General features: G+C 55.6%; 2 protein-coding genes across 4 annotated transcripts; both read left to right on the forward strand.

The window, feature by feature from the left end:
- Positions 1–3,720: 3,720 nt before the first annotated feature.
- On the forward strand, positions 3,721–7,728 carry LOC311511836 (uncharacterized protein). The gene is made up of 2 exons (XM_084612728.1): positions 3,721–3,940; positions 4,839–7,728. The coding sequence occupies exons 1-2, from the start codon at positions 3,840–3,842 to the stop codon at positions 5,314–5,316; spliced, it is 579 nt and encodes a 192-aa protein (XP_084468854.1). The 5' UTR covers positions 3,721–3,839; the 3' UTR covers positions 5,317–7,728.
- Positions 7,729–12,490: 4,762 nt separating this feature from the next.
- Positions 12,491–20,769, forward strand: LOC311511831 (sulfotransferase 2B1-like). 3 transcript variants are annotated; one of them, XM_084612717.1, is made up of 7 exons: positions 12,491–12,579; positions 13,723–13,911; positions 14,332–14,600; positions 16,574–16,700; positions 17,814–17,908; positions 19,801–19,981; positions 20,319–20,769. In XM_084612717.1, exons 2-7 carry the CDS (start codon positions 13,776–13,778, stop codon positions 20,432–20,434), a joined length of 924 nt encoding a protein of 307 aa, XP_084468843.1. In that variant the 5' UTR covers positions 12,491–12,579; positions 13,723–13,775; the 3' UTR covers positions 20,435–20,769. The 3 variants fall into 3 exon arrangements, with proteins under 3 accessions (XP_084468843.1, XP_084468845.1, XP_084468844.1); XM_084612719.1 differs by having other exon boundaries at positions 14,332–14,540; XM_084612718.1 differs by having other exon boundaries at positions 12,494–12,579; positions 13,758–13,911.
- The last annotated feature ends 382 nt before the right edge of the window (positions 20,770–21,151 follow it).

Genomic DNA, 21,151 nt, shown 5'->3' on the forward strand with positions numbered 1-21,151 from the left:
AAAATCTGAAGTGCCTTCCAAAATCTGAGAGGGATGAGGTGTGGAGCATGCTTTCAGAACATTTGTAAGTTCAGCTTTCATGATTAAGAGATTATACTACAGTACTTGTGAATTGAAAAATACTATTTCTTTTAGTTTTTACAGTGCAAATATTTGTAATAAAAATAAATATAAAGTGAGTGCTGTACACTTTGTAATTGAAATCAATATATTTGAAAATGTAGAAAAACATCCAAAAAATTTAAATAAATTGTATTCTCTTATTGTTTAACATCGTGATTAATCGTGATTCATTTTTTTAATCACTTGACAGCCCTAGAAATAAGGTGTACATTTTTAACTGTGAGGGTATTTAACCACTAGAATAATTTACCAAGGGCCATGGTGGATTCTCCATTCTCTGACGATTTTTAAATCAAGAATGGATGTTTTTCTATGTAATCAGGGTCTGAATGAGCTAGTGAAGAGCTGGGAAAGAGGACTTCAGAAGCTGATCTTGTTTGCATGGGCACACCCACCCTGCCTAGGTGCTCGGCATGAGGGGACTGCTGTGCCCAAATGATCACTTTTGGCTGGTGTTGGATCACCACTCTCCTTGTTATTGGGTCCAGGGGTACTAAAGCGTGGTTATCCTTGTTGTGTGAATCCAGGGCAGTGGAACTGTGCTTGGCATACCCTGATTGAGGGACTCACCCTCAACTAAACTTCATTTGCTAGGCGGGGCCCATGGGTGCCAAAGCCCAGTGAGTTGAGAGTGGGGGTGACTGGGACAGTCACAGGACTCCCATACCTGGTGGTGTAGGCCTTGTTTAAGGGTCCTAGGCACCATCTGGCCCTTTCTCTTTCCAGTGTGTAATAACAGAGCTAATTTAGACCCAGTGGAAAGTCTTGTTATGCACTGCAGAGCCCAAATTGCTGATAGCCAAATCTAGGCATTAGACCTGCTTTGGGGTAGTGTCTCTGGTGTAAGTGACTGCCCAGTCTGCATTAGCGGTGAGGTTGCCCCACAAACAGCTGAAATCCCTGAGAGCTGTGTTAATTGGCGGGACCTGAAGACATCCCAATGAAGGGGAGGGTGGCTGGTGGATCAGTGAGTAAGCACCTGGATGGGGAATGAGCAAGGTACCTTCTTGCTGTGCACCCCAGCCACGGTGTGAGGTGAAGTCTGCAGGTGCACTTCTGAACTCTGGGTCTGCGCTGACCAAGGACAACAACTGTGAGTGGGGTGCGGAGAAGGGAGGGACGCGTTAAAGCAGGGGTCTCCAACCTGGTGCCTGTGGGTGCCATGGTGCCCGCCAGGGCATTTTTGTCCGCCCGCAGGACACCCCACCGCCGAAATGCCACCGAGAAGCAGCATTTCGGTGGTGGGGTGTCTGGCGCCCGCCACAGTCTTCTTCATATTGCTATTCCCACAAGAAAGGTTGGGGACCACTGCGTTAAAGGAACTTTCGGTTGCTGGAGTTAAGAGCCTGAGGCAAAAGGGCACTGCCCAACAAATGCTGGGGTGAGTCTTTTCCTCATGGTTTCCTGTTTATGAATCCTGCTTGTGGTGTTTTCCCAAGTTAATGCCGGGTGGCTTCCCTCCTTTTATTAAAAGATTATTTTCTGCACTCTGTGCTTGCAAGAGGGGAAGTTTTGCCTCTTAGAGACACCCAGGGGGTGTTATGTAATTGTCCCAGGTTACTGGGTGGGGGCTCGAGCTGGTTTTGTGTTGCATTGTTGAAAAGGAACCCCTAGATATTGAATCTGGCCCTTGCTGTTTCTGACTCAGACTGGAAGAAGGGTCACATCTAGGAGGTCTGCTCTAGGGATTATTTGGGGCACTTCTCTGGCTCACACCAGGCCTCTGATACATGGGCTTATGTTTCAGGTCCTCTTCCTACTACAGATATATTTTAAGTGGTTAAAGGGATAGCAAACAGAACAAAACAGATTACCTTAGTAAATAAACAAAAGCCGCAAACTGAGTTTAACACACTAGCTAGGTAGGATACAAATTAGCAAATTCTCATCCTGAGTGATAAACAGGCTGGCAGATTCTTAAGGCACAAGTTGCCTTGGGTTTCCCAAGGGTCAAACAGTTCCCATTGTGTCAAGCTATCTCTGAGAGGTTTCTATTGCACACAGTTCCTGGGGTAATCCTTATGCTTGTGTGCATTTCTTCAATAAACCACTAACATTGTTTGGCCTTATCCAACGCAGCACATTTGAAATACAGAAACATGGTCAATATTCCCAGCTTCAGATACAAAAATGATACATGCATACAAACTGGATAAACACATTCAGTAAATCATAGCCTTTCCAATGATACCTTACAAGACCCATCTTACATAAAGTATATCTTAGTTATATCATATTCATATCATAACCATATTTCTATAAAGAATATGGGGTGTATTGTTACATTTGTCACATTCAAACATTCTATTTTCCCTTTTGGCACAAACAGCACCCCGAGCCCAGTGCCCCTCAAGCCCAGCACCCCAGGGTCATCTGCCTGGGTCATCTGCCCCTAAATCTGGCCTCAGGGGGGAAAGGAGTGAGCCCCGGCTGCTTTGCAGGCAGCTCCTATTGCAGCCCTGGGACCTGTCTACGTTCTATAGCCACGTGATGATGCCCTCACCCCACCTGGATCCGTACAGCTGCTGCTGCTTCACAGGGCCATGGCCTGCTCCACCTCAGGGTCCCACAGTGAGTTACAGACTCACAGCACCCGGTGAGAGAGGGGCCAATTTACCCTCCCCACCGCCCACATGGAGAGCTGAGCTACTGTGCCATGTTAGAGTGATGGACTCTAGATGGATCAATATGGAGAAGGGTGGGCAGATGGGTAGAGAGGTGTATACAGGGATGGACAAAGGGATAGTTTCACCATTGCACAGTTGGGGAAACTGAGGAACATAGCAGCAAAGTGACTCTCCCAAGGTCACCCAGCAGACCAGTGGCAGAGCCAGGAGCACAGCCTAGGACTCCTGAGTTCCCATCCAATGTGCTAGCCATTGAGTGACACTTCCTCTAATCTCATTTTGAATTTTGCTAAATTCTTGGCCTCAATGACTTCCTGTGGCAGTGAGTTCCACTGGCAAATTGCATGTCATGTGATAAAAAATGTCCTTTTCTCGGTTTTGAATTTCCCATCTTTTAGAGGCATTGAGAGTCCCCTTCCTCTGTGATGAGACAGGGAGACCAGAAGCTCCCAATCATCTCTCTGCTGACCCTTCATTATTTATGGATCTTCTTTTCCTGTCCTCTCCCCTCCATCCCATCTAAGGTAACAATCCCCGGCTTTCCAAGCTGTCTCTGTACGAGAGCTCTTCCAGCTCCTGGATCATTCTTGTCCTTTTCTGCACACAGTATGCTGGTGCAGCCATCCCGTTCCCTATGCGCCTCCAGCACCGGTTTTCTTTGTGTGCCCACGACTGCCCATTGAGCTGCCAGCAGATGTGCCCTGGGCCCCCGCCCTGCACTGGTACAGGTCATGTCAATCCCTGTAAGGAGCAGGACAAACTGATTGTCGAGAACTGTCAAGTAATCCACACTGGTAGCAGTGAGCCTCCCCAACCATTGTGTTGGCTCTCCCCAATATTGATTAGCCAGGATTTCCTTTTGCAGATTAGCCCCTGCCCACACTTCCTGCCCCGTCACATCCTGCCTGTCCACAGCCCTGCCCCACAGGCAAAGCCTGGGCTCCACCTCAGCTAGCAGGAAGCACACGCAGCCAGCGCTGGACCTGGTGCTAGGCCAGGGGCTGGGAGGGCAGGGAGTCGGTTCTGCCCAGGGAGGGGCTGGTGGTGCTCCGCGGGAGCTATTGCTGAACAATCCCTCATTGCTGCGAGATGGCTTATGTTGAAAAGCTGGTACAGGAGACGGCTGCAGGCCGGTGTGTGGGCATCCAGATAATCAACAACACCAGAGACATGACCCTCGAGAACCCCAGGTAAGCAGGTTCCCATAGCCCCGTCCACGCGGCTTCCCAAGTCAGCCTGTGGTTGGTGTCTAGACAGATGTGCCACGGTGTGGGGTATGTGTCTGCTACTGAATATCTGTCTGTCTGTCTATCCATCCCCATACACCCCATCTATCTATCCATCCATTCCTGTATATTACGTCAGTGCTGTATGTCCCATTGGATCACCACAAATCCCCCTGCCCTCTGGGTTATATTTAAAGTTTCTATCCCTGCAGGGGCACAAGATTGTATTCGACCTTCGAGCCAGGATATTTTGTGTGTCCAGGACTGAGGGTATTTTAGGGGGGAAAACACATTTTTTCAGGGTGGGGAGAAACATTTCCCTGGGCAGTTGATTTGAGAGGAAACGGCTGTTGGAAGCCACCTGGGAGTTTGGAGAGTAAGTCCCAGGGAGATGGACTGGGGGCAGATGACATGGCAATAGGCCTGTGATTAATTGTAAAGGTGTTCAGTGTATTTAGTTCACCACCTCCACATACACACATGTACATTACCCACATGCTTACCTACACAGGTACATGTGTACTTACACACTCATATGCAGCTGTATGAGATGTCCGTCTGACTGTGTGTGGCCTCTACTCTGTAGTTAAGAACAATGTGCATGACCACGTAACATTTTATCAGCTAGGAACCAGTACCACCTTGTGCATTGGTCATGCAGAAAGACCCATCTGCCCTGGGGGCTGGCCCAGGTGGGGTTGCACTCCCTTGTCCGGTGACTTGCATGTCCCCTCTGCAGAAGAGCGGGCAGGCTGTGACCCACCCCAGGCCCTAGGTCAGAATTCCCCTGCTGGGGGATGCAGTTATTAATTATTGTTAGGGATGTTGTGTAATGAAGGAACCCCGTGGTGTTTTCCTCCAGGACTTACTGTTTCAGCGGCAGTGCCATGATAGACCCTGTGCCCCAGATCCCCCCCAGCTCCTCGGAGAGCTTTCTGTTTGTGAAAACAAGCTACACGGCCCGCGGGAGCGTCGGGGTGCTGAGCTACGAGTCCGCTGCCTTCACCCTGGCCATCATGTTCTCCAACCCCTTCGACCGCTTCCTCTACAGCATTGAGTTTGCCATTGAGCTCTTCGCTGGCAGGAAACACTTCCACAGCATGGAGCGCCTCTACCACTATATGTACAGCCACAACCCTCCTTATAAGTGCGAGTCCTTCCAGAAAACGAGGCTCACCGATGACCAGGACGGCCAGCTGGAGGTGACCAATGAGGAGATCCAGGTGAAGGCCACCATGTCCAACAAGAAGAAGTCCATCATTAAAGTGCAGATCGAGCAGGGAGACCGCTGCCCATCCGATGCGGCCCACTCAGCCGGCCTGGAGAGCACACGGAATTGACCTAGTGTGACAGACGAGGGGGGCGTGGCTGGGAACGCCAGGAAACAGTGACTTTCTTTCCCAGCCCACGTGCGCAGACACGGGCTCGCTCTGCTGGCGCTCGCCCCAGTGTGGCCACAGAGGCCTGTGCTGCAGGAGGAGCCAGCCACCCCGGGTGTGTGGCCTGAGCCGCTGCCCCGGACTCAGGGGCTGCACTGCTGCGTTTCACATGCTAGCGCGTGTCTGTCTACCCGGGCTGGGAGGCATCCTTCCCCTGCCTGGGGACGTACCCGCAGGATAGCTCAGGTGAGCGTGGCTTTGTGGCCGTGGCCCTGGCCCTGTCTGTAGGGTGAGGCGGCCCCAAACAGAGATCCCTAGTCACCCGTTCTGGCTGCCTTCGCCCAGCCAGATCACTAAATTGTGAGGCCCAAAGGCCTATTGTGACCATCCGGTCCGACCTGGGACCAGCACCGGGCGCTCCCTGCCCCGAGCCCAACAGCTGGGGACTGAAGATGAGAGGCAGCCCATCTCTGTAGAGCCGGTCACCCTTCTTTTGGTTGTGGCCCAGAATGCTCCTTTGCCGTGAGCCCTTGGGGCAAAACAAGGCTTCCAGAAGACCCAAAGAGAAATATCTGCTGCCTATTTAAAGTTGGGTTAAAAATAAAGGGAATATTTTCACTTCCTTCTGCAAGGGTCATTCCTCCAGGAGCCTATCAAGGTTTTGTTGCTATGGTTATAAAGGGGTGGGGGGATTCCTTCCTTATTTTTTAACCTTAGGAATAACAGGGGTCTCAAGACTTGTCTGTCCTGCTGTTGCTGGAGAGTGGGCTGGGAGAGTCCGAGGAGGGGACCGTGAGCTGACTCGGCCCATACTTGTGAGGCAGGGCGCTGAGTCTTTAATGAAGAGATCGTGTCTCCCAGCTGTTTGCAGGGTGGCAGAGTCAAATAGGCACCAGTAAGACCAACAAGTTCTAAAGAATCCAGTAACACCCATGCCCCTCTCCCTGGCCTGGTGGCACTTCCAAGCTGGCTGTGGTGGGGGGACCCTGCCAGCCCTGCAGCTTGTCAGGCATGTAGACAGGTAGAAAAGTCCTGCCCTCGTGTGAAAAACTAGCTGAAGGAAAGGGACTCCTTTAAACATCAACAAAACTGCCAGGCCTCTGTGCCCAGCACCCCAAAGGGGGCACAACCGCACTGTATCTCTCTCTGTGGGGCTCCTTTAATGGCTGTAGCTGCTTCTCTGCCTGGCTGGGTTATTTGTGGCAGGAGCTATCAGTGGCCTGCTGAGAGGAGCGGCTCTGACAAGGCATCTGCCCACCCAAGGGCACGGCAAGATGGCTGAGCACTGGGGAAAGTGGTTGGGAATGCCCTGCACCTCAGCAACCGGGCTGTCACAAAGGGGGAAGGGCCTGATCCATCAGCGACAGAATGCAGTGCAGCTTTGCTGGCAGACACGCACTTATGGGGTCCGGTGGAGGCAGGTCTCTTGAGTGAAGGGCAGCCTGGCTCCATGCCTTGACCCTCAGTGACTCTGCACTTGGGAAAGGCACAAAGGGATGGGGGCTCTAAGCCAGTGTCTCAGTCTTTCCAGACTACTGTACCCCTTTCAGGAGTCACATTTGTCTTGTGTACCTCCAAGTTTCATCTCACTGAAAAACTACTTGCTTACAAAATGAGACACAGAAATACAAAAATGTCCCAGCACACAATTACTGAAAAATGGCTCCCTTTCTCATTTTTACCATATAATTATAAAATCAATCTAGTGGAATATAAATATTGTACTTACATTTCAGTGTATAGTCTACAGAGCAGTATAAACCAGTCATTGTCTGTATGAAATTTTAATTTGCACTGACTTTGCTAGTGCTTTTTCTGTAGCCTGTTGTAAAACTAGGCAAACGTCTAGATAAGTTGATATATTCCCTGGAAGACCGAGTACCCCCAGGGGTACACGTATCCCTGGTTGAGAACCATTGCTCTAAGCCACCTTTGTGCTCCCTTGCCTGGTCCCTGGAGAGCAACCTTGGGGTGTGTCAAATATCAAGGGAAGGGTAACCACCTTTCTGTATACAGTGCTATAAAATCCCTCCTGGCCAGAGGCAAAGTCCTTTCACCTATAAAGGGTTAAGAAGCTCAGGTAACCTGGCTGGCACCTGACCCAAAACGACTAATGAGGGGACAAGATACTTTCAAATCTGGAGGGGGGGGAAAAAGGCTTTTGTCTGTCTGTGTGATACCTTTGCCGGGAACAGATCAAGGATGCAAGCCCTCCAACTCGTGTAAAGTTAGTAAGTAATCTAGCTAGAAAATGCATTAGGTTTCCTTTGTTTTGGCTTGTGAAATTTGCTGTGCTGGAGGAAATGTGTATTCCTGTTTCTGTGTCTTTTTGTAACTTAAGGTTTTGCCTAGAGGGATTCTCTATGTTTTGAATCTGACTGCCTGTAAGATTATCTTCCATTCTGATCTTACAGAGTTGTTCTCTTATCCTTTTTTGTTCTTCTAATAAAGTCCTGTTTTTTAGAATCTGATTGGGTTTTTTGGGTCTTAAAAATCCAAGGCTGGTTTGTGCTCATCTTGTTTATTCTCAAGCCTCACCAGGAAAGGGGGTGTAAGGGCTTGGGGGGATATTTTAGGGAAATAGGAATTCCAAGTGGTCCTTTTCCTGATTGTTTGTTAAATCACTTGGTGGTGGTGGCAGCATTTAATCCAAGGTCAACGACTTTGTGCCTTGGGGAAGTTTTAACTTCAGGTGGTAGAAATAAGCTTAGGGGGTCTTTTCATGCAGGTCCCCCCACCTGTACCCTAGAGTTCAGAGTGGGGAAGGAACCCTGACTGGGTGGCTCTAACTCACACTCTGCTCCCCCTGTGGCTGCTGGGGAGCAGAGAACAGCCACTACGCAATGTATTCTGGCTATACCCCTGTGCTGCCCCACAGCCAGGGGCTGGGCACACTCCTCATGCCAGGCTGGCTTCACCAAGGCTCCTGCACTGAGCTGTCTGAGGTGTGAAAGGCCAGCTCAGCCCCTGTTTACGAAAGGCAGCCAGGTGGAGGGTGGCAGACGGTCTGGTTTGTGTCCCTGAGAAGAGCTGAGATCAGTGTCCTGGCTGGCATGGCAACGTGCCCAGAGATTCTGGAAAAGGGATTCAAAAGTCACCAAAATGTGCCTGATCAGTTTGTGCCAACAGGATGGGGCAGCCGCCCACAGCCAGCCGGTGTGTACCTTTGGGGAGGTGGGAGAGGAGGGTACGCGTCACACTGGAGTGCAGGGACGGGGCAACAGACTGGAAGGAGCAAGCTTCACCATCATGGCTGCTGCCCCCACTGTCTTGTGGGATCCCTCATGACGCTGTTGGGCCTTTGAGATCCTGAAAGGGGACCTGACCGGACTCGGAGGGAGGGAGGGCAGAGCATAGCTTAGCCAAGGGGCACTGCACTAGGCCCCTCCCTGCAGCCTGGACACAGGCATTGAATGCAGTGAAATGGTCAGGGCTTAGCTCACACCCCTCCCATCAGCATCTCCCTGTAGCTGGTGTAGGCAGGGAGCCGCTCCAGGTGCTGGCTTTGGGGATCCCATTCCCAGCTGCCATCTCTCCCCACACATCACACAGGGAGCACAAGTGCCAAGCTAGCCTTTGGGAATTGCAGTGTGTGCTTGTGATTTTCTAGGCGCCTAAAAGGCAGGCATTGCAACCCTCACCGTCACAGTGCCTAAGTCCCTCCGTAGATCCTAGCATATGTGACTCACTATCCCCAGCAGCAGGGGCTCCATAGGCTGGAGGAGTGTATTCCTCCCTGCTTACAACCTGAGGGCTTGTCTACACTACACAGCCTTGGATGGTGTAGCTATGCCGGCAACTCACGCCAGCGGAGCTGCAGCGTGAGCTGACAGAGGGCAGTCCTCTGCCGACACAGCTACACCCCCGCCCCTTCCAGCATTAGCGACACTGCAGAGTTTTGCAGAGCTGAGTCTAGGGCGGGGAGTGCAGCGCAGAGCAGGCCTGAGCAATGCTGCTCTATTGCATGCTCTGTGGTTTGCTGCTCCGGGCTGAACAGACTCTCGGTGAAGTCCTTGCTTTTCGGGCACCTCCCCTGGCTTCCCGCACAGCTGCCAACAGCAGAATTAAACAACAACAAGGCTGTTTCAAGACCCCACCCGCTGCACTTCTTGGAGGGTTTCACACAGAAACTTGCTTCCTCTGCACAACACTGGGACGATCCGGGCTGGACACTGCACCTTTAGGTGCCTGGTGAAACAACTTTTCAGCCCCTCTCCCTTGCCAAGTTCGTCCCTGGCCGCGCTGGGGGCCGAGCCATGGCGCTGGTGCTCGTTTCCTCACTGTAAGAAGCGTGACTTTTGGCAGTGGCTTCTGACGATGGTCAGACTCCGGCTGCAGGGAGAGCAGAGGCTGCCCATCAGAGCTGCGGCGTCACCAGCCTTTCACTAAGTGTCTCCAGGGGCCGGTTCTCCCAAGGAGCCGGGCGGTGGGATGGGATGGAACCTGGGGAATGGCCATCCTCCAGCCACAGCCGCTAGCTTGTCCCTGGGGCTCCCGGACAGGTCCCTGGGCACGGCCAGCCAAGTTTGCTGGGGGGAGGGAGCAGAACTGGCGAGAGACCCGGATCTCCAGAACGGCTCAGCACTCACAGGTATGGCTTTAAACACAGGGCTCCTTCCGTGCTGAGCCCTTCTGGAGATCCTGGCCCTCGCAGCCAGAGGTGGATGATGTTCCCCTGGGGCCCTAGGCCAGAGCAAGTGGGGGCCCCTCCCGACCCCTTCTGCCTGCAGCCCAGCCCAAGTTCAGCCCCTTCCGCCTGCGGTCCTACCCATGCCCCACCCTTTTCTGCCCCTTCCTCAGGCCCGCCCCTGTTCCACCCTGGGTCCTCCCCAACGCCGCACAGGCGCTCAGGGCTGTGATGGGGAGAGATGCCTTCCCCCCCACCCCCAGACCTGCCACGGCGGGAAGATCTGCCCCTCACCCGGCCCCAACCCAGACCTGCCGTGGCAGGGAGAGGTGCCTCTCCCACCCCAGCCCAGGTGCTGCTGAGGCAAGAGAGAGCTGAGGGGAATCCTGTCTCCCCACTGCAGCCCTGGGGAATCCTATGCCCTAAACCCCTTATCCTTGGCCCCACTCTAGAGACCACACCTCCCAGCTGGAGCCCTCACCCCCCATACACACACACACCCCCCAACCCTTTGCCCCAGCCCTGAGCCCCCTCCCACACACCGGACCCCTCTGCCCCAGCCCTGCCACATGAATTTTGTTATGTGCACCGATATGGAGGTGGTGTGCACATAACAATATTCATTCCGCACGTGTGGGAAAAAGCAGAGGGACACACTGGTCCCCGTTCCGCCCCCCCCCCCGCCCCCAACTGCAGCCTTGCAACCCCGTTTTGCTCCTTTCTGCCCCACGCCCTCCACTGTGGCCCCAAGACCAGAGAAGCTCTGACCCTGCAACACGGCCCAGGGCCGCAGCAGGGAGTGAGAGCTCCTCCAGTCCCAGGGCCGCAGTGGGGGTCCGGGTGCTGGGGCTTCCGCCGCTGCCCCCTGCGCTTTCCGCAGGGGACCAGGGTCGGGGACTGGAACTTCTCCCACTTCGCCTGCTTGGCGTTTTTGCCGGAGAGCGTGTTGGGCAGGGGGCTTGCCCTGCCACCCTCCGGCTTCTGCTGGGGATGGGTGAGGGGACAAAACAGGGGGGGCTTCCTCTATCCCATGGCTTCTGCTGGGGATGGGGGCCGCTGGGGGCTTCCCCCACCCTGGTCTGCTACTGCAAATCATTTTTTCCAGGGAGTCCCCCAGTTGGCCAGGGCCCCTAGGGCCAGGCCCGGGCCCCAGCAGTCCATTGGCTAATCCATCACTGCTCACAGCCAGGGCTCCCCTTTTTCTCTGCCTCCTCCAGGCTTGGAGGATCCTTCATGCTCAGGCCGGAGATCCTGAACCCACCCTTTGAGCAAGGCTCATGTATTGTTTAATACTTATCTGCCAGTAGCCCTAGCAGCTGTGTGCCCATGGTGCCAGGTGCTGGACATGTACACACACCCCGACACGTGGCCCAGGCCCTACACAAACAAAGCAAAGCACCTTGGGCCTGATTTTTAGGCGCCTGAAGACACAGAGCAGTGCCCGGTTGTACCAAGGTGCTTTTGAAAATATCACAAGGCACCTATCTGCATCTCTGGCCATCAAAATACCCTTGAAAATCCAGCCCTTAGCCCCGCTCACCCTGCCCTATGGCTGCAGACAGCTGTCCCGACACCGGCAGCGAACCCCCACGAGGGAAGCTGAGGTGGAGGCATGGTGTAGACGAGAGTGGGGCAGAGGTGTCTGGGCCCAGCCTGGCCTCACTGCTCTCCGGCTTGGCATTGCCACCTGCCTGTGCCATAGCCAGCTCGTCCCTGCCTCTGCAGCCTCCCCTGCTTCTCCCAGAGCCACCCCAGCCGGGGAGCAAGTGACCGCTTCCTAATTTAGCGCCCGACACCCAGAGCGGCTTCTTGGTGACACTCAGTGCCTCTGGCAGCATAAAGGGGCCTGAGAGAGGGGGAGTCAGCCCCCGGAATGGGGCCAGCTGTGGCGATACAGGGGTGTCCCCAGGGCCAATGATACCGTGGTAACTAATCCTTGGTCGCTCACTCTTACAACAACCCCCCATTCAGTGTGGTCTGGGATGTCCTGCCCAGTCCCCTGAGAAGAATCACCATTGAAACCCCTTTCAACCTTTTATGGCGCACACAGACAACGCTCTGTGCCCATCTTCTCCCGGCCCTTCCTGCTGGCTCCAAAGGGGAACGGCAGCCGCAACAGCCCCAGCCCCTCCTGTCTAGGTTAGTCTGTCTCTTGCCCTCTCTCTCTGACTGCGTCCATACCCTCCATCTTCTCCCTCCCCCCCACCCCCATCCACCTTCTCCCATTCTCGCCCCCTGCCCGCACACCCACCCCCTCAGCTGGTTTCTGTGGGCAGGCTGTGGTGCACGGGCAGAGAACTCTGTCCCTACATGTGTCTCCACCTCTGTTCTCGGGAAGGGGCTGACCACCTGGACTTTGTCTCTCCTGGAAATCATTGGCCTCAGGGGCTGGGCAGGGCCTGGCTCCCTGATCCCTCCCCGTGGCAGACCTTTGTCCCCGCATCTCCAAGAGCTGTGCCAGGCCAGGGTTTGGGGTGCTGCAGAGAGACCTTCTGTTCTGGCCTCTCTTCCCTGGCAGGGATCAATCCCCTGAGCTCCCAGGGACCTCACACCCTGACTGCTGCCTCCCACACCCCCAGGCAGAGCCATCTGGGCAGGTGGGTACGTGGCTTGCGGGGGAGGGAGACTATAACCAGGGGCCTGGCAGGGCTGGAGCAAGCTCTCCCCAGTGCAGTGAGTCATTAATCCTGGCAAGGGGGAAAAGCTCTTTTCTGGGGAGGGGTTGGGCAGGGGATGCCTGGGGGAGGGGTGCCCAGCAGGGAGGGGGCTGGGTAGAGGGTAACCAGGGGGAGGGGTGCCCAGCAGGGAGACGTGCATGGGGCACCCATTGCAGTGGTGAGGCATGCTCAGGGTTGGGTAGGAGATGCCCATGGGGACTTGTAGCAAAGCACCGACTTACTGGTGCAGCACCTCCTCCTGGTGTCTGGGAATTAGCTCTTTCCCAGCTCTGGAGCACCTCCTGCTGGCCAGTGTCTCGCCTGCCTTAGGCCCCATGTCCCTCACAGACTCCAGTGCCCTTTACCTCAGGGTGCCCCAGGAGTACCCCCACACTCTGGGTCTCCCCTCCCAGGGGAACCCCCAATACTCTAAGCCCACCTCAGTGGGGCAGACTGCAGTCTGTAACGGCCACTCATCATTGGCAAGGAGGCTGGATCTGCTGCCTCTGTCTATCCCCAGAGTGCCCCTCTCAGCCCCAGTACCTGCATAGGCCTTCAACAAAACCTGCAGCCTGGGGTTTTATTAGGCTGGAGCTGCCCAGCTCCCTTGGCCCTGGCCCTTTCCCTTTCCTGCTCTGCTTCAGGCACCTTGCAACCAGGTCCTTCTCAATCCCGGCCTAGAGTCAAACTCCTCTAGCAGCTGGCTCACAGCCTCTTTATAGGGCCAGCTGTGGCCTGATTGGGCTGGCCACACCTGTGGTCAGCTACTCCCTCAGCTACTTTCACTTTTCCCAATTGCAGCCCTCTCCAGGGCTGCTTTTAACCCTTGCCTACGGGGGCTGCATATCAGCGCTGCCCAGGCAGTGAACAATGGGGGGGAGCGATGGATCTGCAGTCAGGTAGACACAGGCCCGATGCCCCCTCGGCAGGGTGCACAGTGCTGCGCAGGAGGGGAGATGGGTCTGCAGGAGGGTTGATGCAAGGCCCGATGCCCTGTGGCAGGGTGCACAGTGCTGGAGGGGGGAGGAGGGTGGGAGATGGGTCTGCAATCAGGTAGACACAGGCCCTTGTGCGTGGTGACAGGCTCCTGTGTCTCCCTGCGGGGCTGGTCATCTCAGGCATTGCGAGGCCAGGCAATGGCAGTAGAGTACGTCACATACCAGGGCATCAAGTTCCCCCCTGCCTATAACTCTGAGCAGAGCCTGCGCTTCGCCCACAAGGAGTTCCAGGTGCAGGATGATGATGTCTTCAATGTCACCTACCCCAAATCAGGTAGGGTGCTGCAGGCATGGAAGGGGGATCATCCTGAGTCAGGGTGGTGGGAGAGGGCCCTGGGAAGGAGGGGAGGGGCAACCTGTTATCCTGGAATCCAGTTATGTGGGGCATGGGGAGGGCTGGGTGTGGCCAGAGCAGCAATCAGGGAGGGGATGGGGAGGGCTGAGTGTGTCTGGGGTGTCTATTGGGGGTTGGGGGTGGCTCGGGGGCATTGAGATGGCTATAGGGGATGGGGTGAGGAGGCTTGGATGTCTATGGGGAGGATGGTGGGGAGGGCTATAGGAGAAGGCTGGGAGGGCTATGGGGCAGTGGTGGGGCTCAGCCCTGTTGGCTCCACTGGCCCAGGGAGGCATGCAGTGCTCAGAGACAGCTCCAGACCCCACAAGGCACCTGTGACAGAAGCCCCCTGTCCCCCAGGCACAGTGTGGATGATCGAGATCTTGAGTCTGATCCGCAGCGGCGGGGACCCAGCCTGGAACCGAGCCGTCCTCAACTCCACCCGTGTGCCCTGGTTCACTACCCGCCTGGGGCTGGAGTCTGCACTGAGCTATCCCCGACCCCGTCTGTTGACCTGCCACCTCCCCGTCCAACTCTTCCCCACATCCTTCTTTGGCTCCAGGGCCAAGGTGGACCAGGCAGACTGCGCATGGGGGTTACAGTACAGAGCCGGGGTGGCAGGGGCTAAGGTGCAGATCCATAGTGTGATGGTGCCACCTGGAACTGGAGTACAGCCAAGCCTTCTGTTTTACCAGTGTGGGTTCCCTCTCACACTGTGATGTTGTGGCAAGCTGCAAAGCCCTCCAAGCTTGCACTCACAGCAACATCCACAGGTGCCACCTGGAACTGGAGTACAGCCAAGCCTTCTGTTTTACCAGTGTGGGTTCCCTCTCACACTGTGATGTTGTGGCAAGCTGCAAAGCCCTCCAAGCTTGCACTCACAGCAACATCCACAGGCAGTGGCCACACCCGGCTGTGTTCATGAATGCTCTACCAGCCAACAATAGAGAGGCTTCGGCCAAAATACTCCCCAGACTAGGACCCCAGAGCTGTACTGTCTTGCCCTGGTCAAAAACATGAACGGTATATTAGTTATTACCCCGTCTTCCCCCTCCCTCGATGTGGAGAGGAATATGCACAAAGCCTTTAATAACTGAGCAGAACTTTCCCCACCCCAACCTTTCACTTAAACCACACTGTTTTATATAAAAAATATAAAATCGATTTATTAACCACAGAAATGTAGATTTTAGGTGATTATAAATGATAGCAAACAGATCAAAGATAGTTACCATAAGAAATAAAACAAAAATGCAATCTAAGCCTAATATACTAAATAGGATCTGAATCAAGCAGTGTATCACCCTGTTACATACATAGTACGAGCAATTTGCTAATGTTTCATACAAAGGCAGGGCTTTCTTCTCTCCTGCCTGGCACCAGCTCTTGCCCCCCAATTCTGTCTTTTCCTCTGGTATTCTTGGGTATTCTGTTGTAGGGAGAGTGAGGTCCAGTCATGATGTCACTTCCCCCTTTTATATCTTCTTCCAACTTGCTGGAAAGCTCTTTTGCTGAGTCAAACAGTTCCCATTGTCCGGTGCTATCTCTGAGAGGTTTCTATTCTACACAGTTCCTGGGGTAATCCTTGTGAGCGGCTGTATTTCCTCAGTAGGTCATCAACACTGTTTGGCCTATTTATCGTTGTATCTCAAAGGCTGCTTGTGGGTGTCCCCAACCTTACAACAGGTTTCAGTGGCACACACATCGCCAAACTTCATAACTTCACATACAATCATAGCACATAGAATTTAACAGGATATTAATGTTCAACAGATTAAGACTTTTAGAATGACACCTCACAAGGCATGCTTTGTACAAAACCTATCCGAATCATATCACCATGGTGAATATGGGTGCAGAGTGTCTCTTTGGGGCACAGAGTGTCACACATAGGGAGTAGGGTGTGGGGCATGTGCCTTAAGCTTGTGCCTGAATTCCAAGTGCTTTAACCCTGCCCCTGTGGAGCAACGGGTGTTTACCTGGCTCTGGGGCCAACGGCTGGATGCCCGGGGACAGTCAAGCCGGGAGGGTGATGCTGGCAGCTCTGCTCTGCAGAGTGCTTCAGGGGCTCCCTGACCCATAGGAGAGTTAATAGCCCATTTCCTGTGCCAGTCCCTGCCCTTTCCCCCCAGCCTATGTCTTGGTCTGACCCAGTGGCGGATTAATGATTTTGCCACCCCAGGCCCTGAAATAATTGTCCCCCCCAGCAGCTCCCCCCACCCCAGCTCACCTCCGCTCCGACTCCGTCTCCTCCCTGAGCGCGCCACCGGGTCCTGCTTCTCCCCCATCCCTGCCAGTGCTTGTGCACGAAACAGGTTCGCGAAGGAGGGGGGAAGAGGGGGGAATGGGGCACACTTGGGAGAGGAGGCGGGGCTGGGGTGGGGATTTGGGGAAGCGGACCAATAGGGGTAGGGCAGGGGCGGGGAAGGGGTGGAGTTGGGGCGGGGCCGGGGGCGGAGGGCGTGAACAGGTGCCAGGGGAAGCAGCCTCTGGCTGCTATTATAAATTTGCTACCCCTGCAAATTTGCTGCCCTAGGCCTAGGCCTTGTCGGCCTAGGCGTTAATACGCTGCTGGTCCGACCCTGCCTGCGCTCCCCTCCAGGTGGTCTACACACTCCGCAATCCCAAGGACGTCCTGGTCTCCTATTTCTATTTCTCCAAGATGTGCAGCTCGTACAAGGACCCCGAATCCTTTGAGCAGTTCCTGCGGGACTTTCTGAGCGGGGATGGTGAGTGTGGCTTCAGGGCCTGGGACGTCTTGGGACATGGGAGGTGCCATACCAGATTCAAGCCTGGCCAGCCCCAGATGCAGTCTGCCCCACATTGCTGCCAGGGCAGAGAGCGGATCCCAATGACTCCACAATCCCATCATTCTGCAGCCTTGAGCAGTGGTGTGTGTGTGTGTTGGGGGGGTATTCACCAGGGCTCTCCGGTCCCAGCTCCTGTCCCTAGCCATTCCCTGGGGGGAAAGGGGGTTCCCCATGTGTCCCAGGGCACGGGCCTAATGGTATTGGGGCTCTTTAGTCTCATCTCATTAGGGTGACGTGAGCAGCGAGTCCATCACATGTCAAACTAACTGCCCAGCTACACAGTGGGGAATAACTGGCTAGAGGGTGGAGGGTCTAATCTGAGGGTTAGAGTGGCTTACGAATTCAGCGTGAGTCAGCAATGGGACAGCCGCACAAAAGGCTGCTATCGTTCTGGGGGATGTTAACAGGAGTGTTCGTCTGCCAGGACATTGCCCCACACTAGGCACTGGTGAGGCGTCAGCTGGGGGACTGTGTCTTTAGGAAAGACGGGAAGAAACTGAGGTGAGTCCAGAGAAGAGCAACAAAGGTTCTAAGAGGTTTGGCAACCTCGGCCTATGAGGAAAGGTTGGAAGAATAGGGCGTGTTCAGTCCAGAGAGGAGGAAGCTGGGAAAGGTTGCTGTAAAGAGGATGGGGATCCTCTGTTCTCTGTGTTCACCCAGGGGAGGACAAGAAGGAATCTGCTCAGTGTGCAGCAAGGGAGATGTAGGTTAGATAGTAGGACAAACTTTCCATGGATACCTCAGCTCTGGAACAGGTGACCCTGTGGGATCCTGTCACTGGAGGTTTCCAAGAACAGGCTGAACAAACCCCTCCCAGGGCTGATCTAGGGTGACTCGTCCCTGCCTTGGTGCAGGGGGATGGACATGCTGACCTCTTGAGGGCCCTTCCAGCCCGACGTTTCTAGGAGTCTCCATCGGAGTGTCTCCTCGCAGCCTGGCAGGAGCATTCCCTGCCTACATGAGAGTCCCCGCTGTGCTGACTCTCTGGCTGACACTCACAGCCCCACCCCGCTCTGCTCTCTGCCCCTGCAGTGCCCCACGGGTCCTGGTTTGATCATGTCAGAGGCTGGATGGAAATGAAGGGCAAAAAGAATTTCTTCTTCATCACTTACGAAGAGCTGCAGCAGGTAAAGTGACCCGGCCACATCCTCCGCTGTTGTAGACTGGCCATAGCTCCACTGGAGTCAATCGGCCAGCTCCCCGGCTGGGGTAAATCAGGAGTAACTGAACTGGAGTCAATGGGGCTGATTCCCCTAATTCATCATGATGTTAATCAGGAGTCACCCCATTAAGGTCCAGTAGGCTGCGCCATGTAAACTAGTGGGAGTGGGGGGGTGAATCAGCTCCATGCCTGTCCAGCTGCTCCATTGACATCCATGTTTCACAGCATTCCAGTGCAGACACAATCCAGGGTTTGGAAATTGTCCTCATCCCCCGGCCCTGTCTGCCAGGCCCTGCCGGCCAGGCCCTGCCCTGGTTACTGTCACTATGCCCTAGGGTTGTCAATCCTCCAGCATTGGCTGGGAGACTCCCAGATTCAGCATTGGTCTCCCAGTGACTACTGAAAGCAATCCGGGAGACTTTAATAGGATATTTTGAGAAAATGAAAATGATATTACGTAACATTGGGGTGGGGGGAAATCTCCCAGAATAGCTTCAGTCAGGGGGGCTCTGCTGGGCCAAGCCCTCATGACTGTAACTGTCCCTGTCTGCCAGGGAGTGGCGGGGGGGGCTCTGTTGGGCCAGGCCCCGGTTACTGTAACCGTCCCTGTCTGCCCCCACCCTCGCTCACTTTCACCGGGTTGGGGCAGGGGGTTGGGGTGCGGGAGGGGGTGAGGGAGAGGTTCAGAGTGTGAGAGGGGGCTCCAGGCTGTGCCTGGGGGAGAGCATTGCGGTGCAGGAGGGGATGCAGGGTGCAAGCTCTGGGAGGGAATTTGGGCACTGGAGGGGGCTCAGGGCTGAGTGAGGTGGTTGGGGTGCAGGCTCTGGGAGGGGGCTCTGGACCGGGTCAAGGGATTAGGGTGTTTGAAGGGATGAGGGGTGTGTGGGCTCTGGGAGGGAGTTGGGTTCAGGAGGGGGCTACAGAGGGTTTGGGTGCAGGAAGAGGTGCGTGCTCCGGCCAGGTGGCACATACCTTGGGTGGCTCCCAGTTGGGGGGCAGCAGGGTGAGGCAGGCTCCCTGCCCCTGTGCTGCTCCCAGAAGCAGCCAGAACATCCCTGTGGCCCCTTGGGGGGGCAGGCAGGGGGCTCCGCATGCTACTCCCTGCAGGCAGGCACCATCCCCGGAGCTCCCATTGGTGCAATTCCCGGCCAATGGGAGCTATGGGAGTTGGCACATGGGGTGCAGGGAGCATGCAGAGACCCCCGGTCCTTCTCCCCCGCCCCTTTCCCACGGGGCGCGGGGACATGTTGCCAATTCTGGCAGCAGTGCAGGGCGAGGGCAGGCAGGGAGCCTGCCTTATCCCGCTGCACCACTGGATTTTAGCACCCTAAAATCTCGTAGCCTCCAGGAGATAGTCTGATTCTGGGAGACTCCTGGCAAACCCTAGTCACCACCTGCCCAGGGCAACATAGGGGGCTCTGCCTGGCTGTGCCATGGTTACTGTCACCGCCTGCCCAGGGCAGCATGGGGGGCTCTGCCAGGCTGTGCCATGGTTACTGTCACTGCCTGCCCAGGGCAGCATGGGGGGCTCTGCCTGGCTGTGCCATGGTTACTGTCACCGCCTGCCCAGGGCAGCATGGGGGGCTCTGCCAGGCTGTGCCATGGTTACTGTCACTGCCTGCCCAGGGCAGCATGGGGGGCTCTGCCTGGCTGTGCCATGGTTACTGTCACCGCCTGCCCAGGGCAGCATGGAGGGGCTCTGCCAGGCCAGGCCCCAGGTAATGTCACCGACCCTGTCTGCCAGAGGTTGGGGGAGCGGGGCTCTGCCACGCCACGCCGCAATTACTGTCACTGGGAGCAGCGTGGGGGGCTCCACCAACCTGTGCCATGGTTACTGAGGCTGTTGTTTTCCCCCAGGACCTGAGGGGCAGCGTGCGGCGACTCTGCCAGTTCCTGGAGCAGGAGCTGGATGAGGGAGCTATCACCTCGGTGGTGGAGAACGCCTCCTTCAGGGCCATGCAGGAAAACAAGATGTGCAACTCGACGCTGCTCCCCAAGGACATCATGGATCAGGAGAAGGGCACGTTCCTGAGGAAGGGTGAGGAGATGGCTGCCCTGGGGCACTCCCCCCAAGCTACTGGGGGTGGTGAGTCTGGGCCCCCCATAGTGACAGTGAGGGGAGCTGCTGTGAGCCAGCCCGATGGGGTTGACCCCCATCTCTGGGGAGTCAGGCTCTGGCAACTCCACTGCAGCCCTCCAGGGGGATAAGCCAGGGAGCAGAGCCAGGAGTCCTTGCTGGGAGCTGGGTGGGCTCAGCCCCTCCTTCTGGGAGCAAGCTCCCCTTGATGTGCAGGGTGCGGGGAGAGACGCTCTGACCCAACCCCCTCGATGGCCACGGTGCAAATCCCGAGTTGACGCCTCTCCTGATTTCACAGGCATCTGTGGGGACTGGAAGAACCATTTCACGGTGGCGCAGAGCGAGGCCTTCGACACGATATACCAGGACCAGATGGGGGGCCTGATGGAGGCATTCCCATGGGGTGCACATTAGGAATGAACAGCGGGAATAAAGCAAAGCATGGAACTGCAGGGAGCCGGGCTGAGTTACTGAGGACAGCTGTCTGCCATGGTTCACACAGGCCATGGGAGGGCATGGCTCCAGCCTAGCAGGATGGACCAGTGCCAGGAGCATTGCCCGGCTCAGCTGTCCTCTGCCAGCACTGCCTCCAACGCCCCTTCATCCCACCTGGCCAGTCAGCCTGGCCCCAGCCTCCTGGGGCCCACTGCATCTCCAATTGCCCCTGTGACTCTGTCCAGCTGCAGCCTCCACCCACTGCAGTGTGCTCTCTCAGTGTCTTCTGGATTAAAGATCCCTCGGCCCTGTGACATCCCCCTGAACTTTCTCAGCAACCGCTACATAGACTGAGGCCCTCGTGCTTGGTCACGTTCTGGGGGTGAGGGGTTATGTCACCTCCTGCCCTGTAACTCTGGGTGCCTTAAATGCTCTGCTGCTGAGGCTCACAATCTGGGCACCCATAGCCAGCAGATAAGCATGCAGGGCCCTGAGTGTCTATGTGCTGTTCAGCCCTGGGGCAGCACTTGGGCCCTCACAGCCTGCCTACCGCACAGCAGCCCCACCCTGCTCTCTGCCAGCTTGGTTACTATGTGCAGGGGGACCCCAGCATTCTCCTAGTCCTGAATTTCCCCCAACCATCTGCCCCACAGCGGCCAGCCCTCACCTGGCCAGTTCAGAGAAATACCACAGCTG

Source organism: Lepidochelys olivacea (assembly GCF_965140295.1).
Source record: "Lepidochelys olivacea isolate rLepOli2 genome assembly, chromosome: 23".
Classification (NCBI taxonomy): Eukaryota; Metazoa; Chordata; order Testudines; family Cheloniidae; genus Lepidochelys; species Lepidochelys olivacea.